At 30.0% G+C, this 12,500-nt stretch overlaps 1 protein-coding gene across 1 annotated transcript; it reads left to right on the forward strand.

The window, feature by feature from the left end:
- The first annotated feature begins 432 nt into the window (after nucleotides 1-432).
- On the forward strand, nucleotides 433-5,302 carry LOC124419477 (CD109 antigen-like). The gene is made up of 9 exons (XM_046949171.1): nucleotides 433-503; nucleotides 573-981; nucleotides 1,101-1,921; nucleotides 2,001-2,262; nucleotides 2,320-2,587; nucleotides 2,645-2,726; nucleotides 3,094-4,177; nucleotides 4,241-4,753; nucleotides 4,817-5,302. The coding sequence occupies exons 1-9, from the start codon at nucleotides 433-435 to the stop codon at nucleotides 5,300-5,302; spliced, it is 3,996 nt and encodes a 1,331-aa protein (XP_046805127.1).
- The last annotated feature ends 7,198 nt before the right edge of the window (nucleotides 5,303-12,500 follow it).

Consider the following 12,500-nt stretch of genomic DNA (forward strand, 5'->3'; position numbering starts at 1 on the left):
TAGTTAGTTAGTTAGTTAGTTAGTTAGTTAGTTAGTTAGTTAGTTAGTTAGTTAGTTAGTTAGTTAGTTAGTTAGTTAGTTAGTTAGTTAGTTAGTTAGTTAGTTCTCGCTTTGGGAATTGCATTACTATTAACGCATAATCAACATATTTCTGAGTATTAATATGGTGGGAAGGATGAAATCGTTATCAGATATTTTTAATTTTTAATATCATCAAAAATTATTTAGCGAAATTAAATTTAATAAATAAACCTATATAAAAACATGTTTCAAGTGAAATAACAAAAACAATATACAAGTGGTAATTTTAGACGCAATACCTGAAAAAATTACTTTTGTTCTTGAAGATTTTTTTTAATTTCAGTAATTAATTCTAAATGAGATTAAGCAGTTCTTAGATACGGCTAAATAAAAATTAAAAAATTCTACAGAATGAATTGTTATTGGTGTACTCTGTATGTTTTGATACAGCTGAGTATGGTGTTATTAGTATTTTCTGAAAAGTAAGGTATTTTTAAAATTAACAACATTGTAATATTTGAAATAAATCCTATTCTTTATTCATCCATCAGTTACTATTCCATAAATGCTCCGGGTGTTATAAAATCAAATCGTAAATATTCAGTTGTTGTTAGTCTTCATGAGGCCAGTGAAACCTGTTCGATACGTGTTGGCCTTGAGGGACCCAATTTTAATGAGTTCAAAGATGTCAGTCTACAACCATTTGAATCAAAAGTAATAGATTTTTTACCCCAAAAATTAAGCAAAGCTGTTTACAAATTAAGTACCGAAGGTTTGACGGGTTTGATTTTTAAAAATCAGAGCATTGTACACGTGCAATCAGATTATGGTCCAAAGATATACATTCAAACCGATAAGACTGTCTATAAACCACAAGATGTAGTTAAATTGCGTGTTGTTATATTGGATGAACATATGAGACCATTAAATATAACAGAACCTGTTACAGTGGAGATATTGGTGAGTATATAATATTAAACAGGTATTTTTAACTGATTTAGATTTTAAGAAAAAATAATTAATTACATATTTAATTTATTAACAAATACCAGTAAATATATTATTATACATCATTTCAGGATAATGACAATAATCGTGTAAAACTCTTTAGTGATATCTCTCTCAGAAATGGAGTGTTCACAGATCAATTTCTATTGTCCAAATATCCTGTTTTAGGAATTTGGAAAATTTATGTAAATTTAGGTGGAAAATATGAATACTCCAAGTCAAAAACCATTAAGGTATTCAACTATATTCTACCGAAATTTAGTGTTTATTTAAAAACACCTACAGAAGTTATATTATCGGATGGTTATATAAAGGTTGTTGTCTATGGGAAGTATACATTTGATAAGTATGTGGAAGGTAATGCAACGGTTGAACTATGGAATCAGTATACATACGAGCTAATACAAACGAAACAAGTTGACATCGAAACTATTGCATTTGTCGAGTTTAATCTTAAAAACTTAAGCAATTTAAATGATATACATGAATTAAGTGTAAAAGCCAAAATAACCGAAAAACACACGGGTAAAACTGTAGAAGAAGAAAAAATTATAAACTTTCACAAGCAACGTTATAATTTAGAAATTTTGGAAGATGAAATAGAATTTGAAAATAATAAACCATATCTACTGAAATTAAAGGTAAAACATTGGACTGGTGCTCCCGTATTGGATCATAAAACAGCAGTCACCATGGAACATGGCAGCAAAGTGTATGAAGCCTTTTTGGACAATATGGGTTTAGCAACATTCGAATTCGAACATGATGCAAATTCAAGTTATAAATTTCAATATAAAGATTCCTTAGGAATGCTGGCGAATATTTACACAAATGATAACTTAATGTTAAATAATCGGGAATACTATTGCCGTCTGAGATTAGTAGATAAAAAGTAAGTATAATATATATTTGGGTTTAATGTTTATACAAATTCTAAATGTCTATTATTAATTAGTTTTGTCTGCTTTCAGATTACATCTTCAAAAACCGGTACTTATTGAGGTTAGTTCTATTCTCCATATTCCTTATTTAATGTACACGATAATGGGTCATGCCAGTCTCATACGTGCAGAATATATCAAAGTACCGCCAAATCAAAAATCGCACATAATAACCATAACACCTACAATTGAAATGATACCTAGGTCCTTTATTTATGTGTATTATGTACACAAAGGAAATTTACGTTATGAGGAAATGCGTTTAGATTTTCCCATAGAATTTGGAAATCAGGTGAAATATAAAATTTAATAAAATAAATGTATTTAATTTTATAGAAATTATTTACAGATCTCACTTTCAGCGCCCAAACAAGTGAGACCTGGTGAAGATGTCACCATAACTGTCAGTGCTCAGCCCAAGTCATATGTTTGTATATTGGCCGTAGATTTGGGTGTATATTTAATGGATAATAGCTACGATTTGAATAAGAATGATATATTACAAGATATGTATGAAGAAGTTTCGTATACAAGTATAGCTGCAACTATATATCCTGGCATACAATCGGGTCTTTTAACGTTAACTAATGCCAATTATATATTTGCAAACAATTTTCGTAAGTAAATCTATTATAGATGACGAAAGAATGGATTAAATATATACAAAATTATAGCTGCTCGAGAGCCAATTGAACCACCATTATACCATGTTCGTAAAAATTTTTTGGAAACTTGGATATTTGATAACTTTGAAATGTAAGTTAAAAATACTGAAATTTGAAAGAAGGATATGCATGTACGTATATCTTATTTTTAATCTACCTATCTATCTATCTATCTATCTATCTATCTATCTATCTATCTATCTATCTATCTATCTATCTATCAATCAATCTATCTATCTATCTATCTATCTATCTATCTATCTATCTATCTATCTATCTATCTATCTATCTATCTATCTATCTATCTACCTATCTAACTCTAACTTTGACATTCATGTGAACAATTAGACAATAATGGGTGCACTTTAGATCGAAATCGGCGATAGTTAGAAATTTTATATGATGAATATTCTAATATTACAATAAAAGTAGAGAAATCATATTTAAACTTCTTTCAGAAATGAAACTGAAACCAAATTAACACTACCAATACCCGATGCTATAACTACTTGGCGTATAACTGCATTTTCAAATAATAATGAGACAGGATTCGATATAGTAAATAGTCCTACCGATATCATTACAATACAACAATTTTTTATATCAACAAATCTGCCATACTCAGTTAAACGCGGTGAAATTGTCACAATACCCATAACAATATTCAATTATTCTAATCAGACCCTAGAAACTGAAGTAGTACTACATAATAACAATCAAGAATTCTATTTTATGGATTCTAAAACAGAGGGTGTAATACATTCAAATTATGTGCAGCAACAAATAAAACAGATTAGTATAACATCGGAAAAAGCCCAAACAGTGAAATTTCTTATATATCCCCTTAAAGTAGGTGATATAAATTTGAATATCACTGCCTCTAGCTCTTCGTATAGTGATGCTGTTTTGCAGAAACTTAAAGTTGAACCAGAAGGTGTACCTAAACAAGAAAGTCAGTCTCTTTACATAAGTATTCCCCTAGGCGAAAATATAACCTCAACATTTAGCATTGAAGAACCCGATGATAGTGTAACCGATTCTGACTATATAACCTTTTCGGTAGGTGGTCATTATTTAGTACCAACAGTGGAGAATTTTGATGATCTAATACAAATGCCCACTGGTTGTGGTGAACAAAATATGGTGAATTTTGCTCCCAGTGTATTAATATTGCAATATCTTAAAGCAAATGAAAATATGTCTCAAGAGAAGAGTTTGGTAGAAAGTTTACGTTCTGCTATCGAAGTTAGCTACCAACAACAACTATCATTTCGTCATGAAAATGGTGGTTATAGTGTTTTTGGCATGGGAATCGATGATGAGCCCAGCACTTGGCTAACTGCCTACGTGGTGCGTTACTTTATAAAAGCTTCACTTTTTGTAGATATAGAGGAGTTTATAATTGAATCTGCTCTGGTATATTTGGCTCGTCAGCAAAAGAAAAATGGGGAATTTACTTTAACAGGTTATTTAATAAATCCAAATCATAAAAATACATATGGACAGACAGCTTTCATATTGTTGGCATTTTTAGAAAATGAAGTAAGTATGAATGGAAAAAGAAATCAGTGTTTATATATACTTTTTATTAATTTTTCCTTTCAGAAATACGCCAATAAATATCAAAGATTCATACAAAATGGAATAGAATTTCTAAATTCAAATTTAGCAAATATCAAAGATATCTACGCATTATCATTGACAGCAACTGCAATGAAGCGAGCTAAACATATGAATGCCAATACTCTGATAAATCAGTTAAAGTCCCAAGTTATAGATAAGAATGGTTTGAAATGGTGGTCAGAAAATGATCAAAATGTAGCGAATGATATAGAAGTTACATCATACTCCGCAATGGCTCTGCTTGATACACCTGGCGATCACACTTCAATCTTAAAATGGCTAATTGAACAGCGTAATGTAAAGGGTGGTTTTAAGTCATCCTCTGATACGGTAGTGGGAATGGAAGCTTTGGTAAAATTTTCGGAAATTTATAAAAATATTAAAAATGCAAATTTAAAAATTTCCTACATGGCCAAAGATGGGCAAGGCAATAAAGTGGCAAGCGATGAATTCTCTGTGAACCCAAACAATTTTCTAGATATGCAAAAACATGAGGTTTGAGAAAAGAATTTTTATTTATATATTAAAAATATCTTAAAAAAATCTTATTAATTTCAGTTACCAAAAACCACAAGACACATTACTTTCGAAATGAAGGGAAATGGTGCCTCTTTAGTACAACTCAGTCATCAGTATAACATTGCAAATGTGGAGGGAGTTCATCTTTTCAATATTCAACCCAAAATTATGATTAAAAATGCCAAAGAAATCATTTTGGAAGTATGTTTCACTTATCAAATGGATTTTCTATCACTTGGCGATATCACAAATATGATTATAATGGAAGCAAATTTACCCTCTGGCTTCAGATTTGCAAAAGACAATACGCTTTTGGACCAAAACAAACTTCTAAAGAAAATTGAATATAAAAATTCAGAATCTACGATAATTTTATATTTGGATAAGTTGGAGGCGAATAGTAATCATTGTTTAGAGTTACCAGCCGATAAAACAAATGAGGTTTTAATGTTAAAGCCGGCTGCCATTAAAATGTACGATTATTACAACTTGAGTCGTTCAAATATAGAATTTTATAGTTTTTAAATAAATGTTTAAAAATATGGTATTTTTTTGTAGATATAATTTTCTGATCGGTTGGTCATATCGGCATATGCTTTCTTAGTTAGTATAAAAACCAACAAAATTGAAAATTCCTGTTTCTAAACTCGGATAGGAATGTTGTAGAACGTTTTGCCCAAAATCTCGATTCCCAGGTGACCAACCATATTAACAAGTGCTTGTCCTACAAGAAAGTCTATCGTTACTCTACACCCTACAAAGAGACAGTAAAGAGACGATTGCCTCCGCTCTCGCTTACAAAGGGAACACTAAAGTGACGACTGTCTTCATTCTCGTTTACAAAGAGTTAATTCGTGACGAATGACCTAAAACATACGAATTGGAGTCAGCCAGGTGGTAAGATATTAATGGAACTAAAAATTAAAAAATTCCAAGTGTCTACTCTAGAATACTATGGGACAATAATGTGACGATTGACCCGAAAGATATAAATTTGAAACAACCAGGTGGTGGCATATTAGTAGAAAGTAATAATCATTTCTCCAAAAGATGGGTAATACAACTATTTTCGGATGTACAAAAAAAAAAACTTTTAAGAGTATAATATCTAGGTTACTTGAGAACAGTAAAGAGAAGACTGTCTTCGCTCCCGCTTACAAAGAGGACACTAAAGTGACGACTGACTTCATTCTCGATTACAAAGGGTTTATTCGTGACGAATGACCCAAAACATAAGAATTACGATCATCCAGGTGGTTAACTATTAATGGAAATTACTGTCTTTTTCGTATGCATTGACTCTTTGTCGAACTGCTGGGACTATAATATAGAAATATATTAATATATATACAGGGGGAAAACCGGGTATAAAAATACCGAAATTGATACCATCCATTATCAAAAGTGTGCTTACCATGTTTGTTTACATTTAGACAACTGGGTTTTATACAATTTAAATAACACTTTGTTATCATTTTGATAACCATAGTTGTAATGTAACGCATTGTTGTCATTGAACAACGCATTGTTGTTATTTCGATTACACTTTATATAATTTCAGCAATTTATTGTTGTCCTTTCAGCAGTGTGTCATTGTCATTGCAACAACGCATTGTTGTTATTTCGTTTACACTTTATATAATTTCAGCAATTTATTGTTGTCCTTTCAGCAGTGTGTCGTTGTCATTGCAACAACGCATTGTTGTCACTTCAATTAGTTATGATTTCGACATTGAATCGATGTCATTTCGACAACGCAACGTTTGACAACAAGTCGTTGTCACTAAAGTAAGTTTTGTTGATTTAATAACGTCGTGTATTTTCTATACATTTGTAGTTGATTAGGCAACTATATGACAAAGGAATATTATTGAAATATTATAAACACTTTGGTATCAGGAGTGTATAATTTGATAACGTCTTTTTTCATAACGAGAAGTTGCCCATTTATGAAATCAGTACAATCGGTCCATAAATAACTGAGATTTAAACAAAATTTCGTAAATATTCCTAAAAGTATTAGTTTTCTCATACATGATTAGTTTATTTTCAGAAACTGTAGCAGCAATTTTTATTAAATCATTTTTTTCATTTGTCATTTGTAAATATGGTTGAAAAATATTAGAATCATGTTCAAAATTTCGGAATTTCTAAAATGAACTAAACCAGAATCGGTTCAAAATTGAACATAGCTATCACAAGATATCCACATCCGAAAAGCGAAAACCAAAGACATCAAAATTTTTGTCATATATTGTCTCCTTATCAGATTCTTAAACCGTTCGACTTTTCAAAACTCGGTAGAGTCCCATACAGAATTGAATAGAAAGTTAGCATTTTTCGCAAATGTTATTTATTGACAAGTTATATTTTTTTAATTAAAAAGTTATCAATATACATTTAAAATTCGATATAGCCAAACATTTCTTTTGTGTTTCTTTTCTTAACCGGTTCCATTATTATATATATAGAAGTAATTTTTTTAATTTGTATATAGAAATTTTACCCAATAAAAGCAAGATTATGTTTGTAAACTAAGCATTTAACTGGTATTTTTTTTAATTAATAACACTGTACAATTAGAATAATATTTGTTTAATATTCGACAATTTTATTTAGTTATTTATTCTCAATGAAAGTAAACAGTTATGAAACGACTAACTACAATTAAAAATTAAACGAAATAATAAAATGCAACTTTATTTAATCAATCTGTATCTACTTTTGCTGTATATGGTATTAGCGGTATCTTCAGAAAAGTACTTAATATTTATTTAAAATATCGAATAAAACATATAACAAAATATTTCTTAACAGTTATTATTCCATAAATGCTCCAGGTCTTATTAAATCAAATCACAAATATTCGGTTGTTGTAACGCTTCACGAGGCAAGTGGGCCCTGTACAATACGTGTGGGTGTTGATGGACCTGGTTTGAATGAGTCTAAAGATGTAAAATTGGAACCATTGGAATCTAAATTGTTACATTTTATACCTAAAAAAATCTCAAACGGAGATTATACCTTAAACGCTGAGGGCCTATCTGATTGCAGTTTTAAAAATTCAAGTCGTTTACATGCTGATATAAGTTATGGTCCAAAAATTTTCATACAAACTGATAAGGGTACCTATAAACCACAAGATGTGGTTAATTTTCGTATAGTCGTCTTGGATGAACATACGAGACCGTTGGATGTTGACGAACCTGTACATGTAGAGATATTCGTAAGTTCATGAAAGAAGAAAATCAATTGTATTTTTAGGTCTGATATTAATCATTAAAAAAATAACAAGAAAGCCCATAGATAGATAGATAGATAGATAGATAGATAGATAGATAGATAGATAGATAGATAGATAGATAGATAGATAGATAGATAGATAGATAGATAGATAGATAGATAGATAGATAGATAGATAGATAGATAGATAGATAGATAGATAGATAGATAGATAGATAGATAGATAGATAGATAGATAGATAGATAGATAGATAGATAGATAGATAGATAGATAGATAGATAGATAGATAGATAGATAGATAGATAGATAGATAGATAGATAGATAGATAGATAGATAGATAGATAGATAGATAGATAGATAGATAGATAGATAGATAGATAGATAGATAGATAGATAGATAGATAGATAGATAGATAGATAGATAGATAGATAGATAGATAGATAGATAGATAGATAGATAGATAGATAGATAGATAGATAGATAGATAGATAGATAGATAGATAGATAGATAGATAGATAGATAGATAGATAGATAGATAGATAGATAGATAGATAGATAGATAGATAGATAGATAGATAGATAGATAGATAGATAGATAGATAGATAGATAGATAGATAGATAGATAGATAGATAGATAGATAGATAGATAGATAGATAGATAGATAGATAGATAGATAGATAGATAGATAGATAGATAGATAGATAGATAGATAGATAGATAGATAGATAGATAGATAGATAGATAGATAGATAGATAGATAGATAGATAGATAGATAGATAGATAGATAGATAGATAGATAGATAGATAGATAGATAGATAGATAGATAGATAGATAGATAGATAGATAGATAGATAGATAGATAGATAGATAGATAGATAGATAGATAGATAGATAGATAGATAGATAGATAGATAGATAGATAGATAGATAGATAGATAGATAGATAGATAGATAGATAGATAGATAGATAGATAGATAGATAGATAGATAGATAGATAGATAGATAGATAGATAGATAGATAGATAGATAGATAGATAGATAGATAGATAGATAGATAGATAGATAGATAGATAGATAGATAGATAGATAGATAGATAGATAGATAGATAGATAGATAGATAGATAGATAGATAGATAGATAGATAGATAGATAGATAGATAGATAGATAGATAGATAGATAGATAGATAGATAGATAGATAGATAGATAGATAGATAGATAGATAGATAGATAGATAGATAGATAGATAGATAGATAGATAGATAGATAGATAGATAGATAGATAGATAGATAGATAGATAGATAGATAGATAGATAGATAGATAGATAGATAGATAGATAGATAGATAGATAGATAGATAGATAGATAGATAGATAGATAGATAGATAGATAGATAGATAGATAGATAGATAGATAGATAGATAGATAGATAGATAGATAGATAGATAGATAGATAGATAGATAGATAGATAGAATGATAGATAGATAGATAGATAGATAGATAGATAGATAAGATAGATAGATAGATAGATAGATAGATAGATAGATAGATAGATAGATAGATAGATAGATAGATAGATAGATAGATAGATAGATAGATAGATAGATAGATAGATAGATAGATAGATAGATAGATAGATAGATAGATAGATAGATAGATAGATAGATAGATAGATAGATAGATAGATAGATAGATAGATAGATAGATAGATAGATAGATAGATAGATAGATAGATAGTAGATAGATAGATAGATAGATAGATAGATAGATAGATAGATAGATAGATAGATAGATAGATAGATAGATAGATAGATAGATAGATAGATAGATAGATAGATAGATAGATATAGATAGATAGATAGATAGATAGATAGATAGATAGATAGATAGATAGATAGATAGATAGATAGATAGATAGATAGATAGATAGATAGATAGATAGATAGATAGATAGATAGATAGATAGATAGATAGATAGATAGATAGATAGATAGATAGATAGATAGATAGATAGATGATAGATAGATAGATAGATAGATAGATAGATAGATAGATGATAGATAGATAGATAGATAGATAGATAGATAGATAGATAGATAGATAGATAGATAGATAGATAGGTAGGTAGGTAGGTAGGTAGATAGATAGATAGATAGATAGATAGATAGATAGATAGATAGATAGATAGATAGATAGATAGATAGATAGATAGATAGTTAGTTAGTTAGTTAGTTAGTTAGTTAGTTAGTTAGTTAGTTAGTTAGTTAGTTAGTTAGTTAGTTAGTTAGTTAGATAGTTAGTTAGTTAGTTAGTTAGTTAGTTAGTTAGTAGGTTAGTTAGTTAGTTAGTTAGTTAGTTAGTAGTTAGTTAGTTAGTTAGTTAGTTAGTAGTTAGTTAGTTAGTTAGTTAGTTAGTTAGTTAGTTAGTTAGTTAGTTAGTTTAGTTAGTTAGTTAGTTAGTTTTAGTTAGATAGTTAGTTAGTTAGTTAGTTAGTTTAGTTAGTTAGTTAGTTTAGTTAGTAGTTAGTTAGTAGTTAGTTAGTTAGTTAGTTAGTAGTTAGTTAGTTAGTTAGTTAGTTAGTTAGTTAGTTAGTTGTTTAGTTAGTTAGTTAGTTAGTTAGTTAGTTAGTTAGTTAGTTAGTTAGTTAGTTAGTTAGTTAGTTAGTTAGTTAGTTAGTTAGTTAGTTAGTTAGTTAGTTAGTTAGTTAGTTAGTTAGTTAGTTAGTTAGTTAGTTAGTTAGTTAGTTAGTTAGTTAGTTAGTTAGTTAGTTAGTTATTTAGTTAGTTAGTTATTTTGTTAGTTAGTAAGTTAGTTATTTAGTTAGTTAGTTAGTTAGTTAGTTAGTTAGTTAGTTAGTTAGTTAGTTAGTTAGTTTGTTAGTTAGTTAGTTATTTAGTTATTTAGTTATTTAGTTATTATACCCACCATCAAAAAAGATGGGGGGTATATTGTTTTTGTCATTCCGTTTGTAACACATTGAAATATTCGTCTAAGACCCATAAAAGTATATATATTCTGGGTCCTTATTAGATTCTAAGACGATCTAGCCATGTCCGTCCGTCTGTCCGTCTGTCTGTCTGTCTGTCTGTTGAAAACACGATAGAGTCCAAACAGAAGTAGCTAGCGAGCTGAAATTTTGCACAGTTACTTATAGTTGACTCAGTTCGTTTGGTATTGAAAATGGGCAATATCGGTCCACGATTTCGCCTAGCCCCCATATAAGGCCCCCCTTAGAAAATGACATTATCGCCCATAACTTACTAACAAAAGCATCAATAGCGGTATAATTTGGCACAAACATGTTTTATGGGGACATAAATCTTTTCGTAGAATTTTATAAGGATCGGTCAATAATTGACCCTACCCCCCATATAAAGTACCCTTCAGAAAATGACTTTATCGCTCACAACTAACTAACAGAAGCAGCAATAGCGGTGTAATTCGACACAAACATGTTTTATGGTGACATAAATCTCTTCGTAGAATTTTATAAGGATCGGTCCATAATTGACCCTAACCCCCATATAAAGTCCCCTTCAGAAAATGAATTTATCGCCCATAACTGGATAAGAAAAGCATCAATAGCAATGAAATTCGGCACAAACATGTTCTACGGGAACATAAATTTCTTCGTAGAATTTTATAAGGATCGGTTTATAATTGGCCCTACCCCCCATATAAAGTCCCCTTCAGAAAATGACTTTATCGCCCATAATTGACTAACAGAAGCATCAATAGCGGTATAATTCGGCACAAACATGTTTTATGAGGACATATATCTCTTCGTAGAATTTTATAAGGATCGGTCAATAATTGACCCTACCCCCCATATAAAGTCTCATTCAGAAAATGACTTTATCGCTCACAACTGACTAACAGAAGCATCAATAGCGGTGTAATTCGGAACAAACATGTTCTATGGTGACATAAATCTCTTCGTAGAATTTTATAAGGATCGGTCCATAATTGACCCTACCCCCCATATAAAGTCCCGTTCAGAAAATGACTTTATCGCCCATAACTGGCTAAGAGAAGCATCAATAGCAGTGAAATACAGCACAAACATGTTCTACGGGAACATAAATCTCTTCGTAGAATTCTATAAGGATCGGTCCACAATTGACCCAACCCCCCATACAAAGTCCCCTTCAGAAAATGACTTATCGCCCATAACTGCCTAACAGAAGCATCAAGAGAGGTTTTATTTGGCACAAACATGCTTTATGAGGACATAAATCTCTCCGTAGAATTATATAAGGATCGGTCCATAATTGACCCTAACCCCCATATAAAGTCCCCTTCGGAAAATTACTTTATCGCCCATAACTGGTTAAGAGAAGCAACGATAGCAGTGAAATTCGGCACAAATATGTTTTACGGAAACTTAAATCTCTTTTTAGAATTTTATAAGGATTAGTCTATAATTGACCCTATCCCACCTATAAGGTCCCTTTCAGAAAACGACTTTA

Source organism: Lucilia cuprina, chromosome 2 (genome assembly GCF_022045245.1).
Source record: "Lucilia cuprina isolate Lc7/37 chromosome 2, ASM2204524v1, whole genome shotgun sequence".
NCBI classification, from domain to species: domain Eukaryota; kingdom Metazoa; phylum Arthropoda; class Insecta; order Diptera; family Calliphoridae; genus Lucilia; species Lucilia cuprina.

Coding starts and splice junctions, on each gene's coding strand:
- LOC124419477 (XM_046949171.1), top strand. CDS start 433: ATGAATTGTTATTGGTGTACTCTGTATGTTTTGATACAGCTGAGTATG. Junction 1,922..2,000: donor CTGAGATTAGTAGATAAAAA/GTAAGTATAATA, acceptor GTCTGCTTTCAG/ATTACATCTTCAAAAACCGG. Junction 2,263..2,319: donor CCATAGAATTTGGAAATCAG/GTGAAATATAAA, acceptor AATTATTTACAG/ATCTCACTTTCAGCGCCCAA.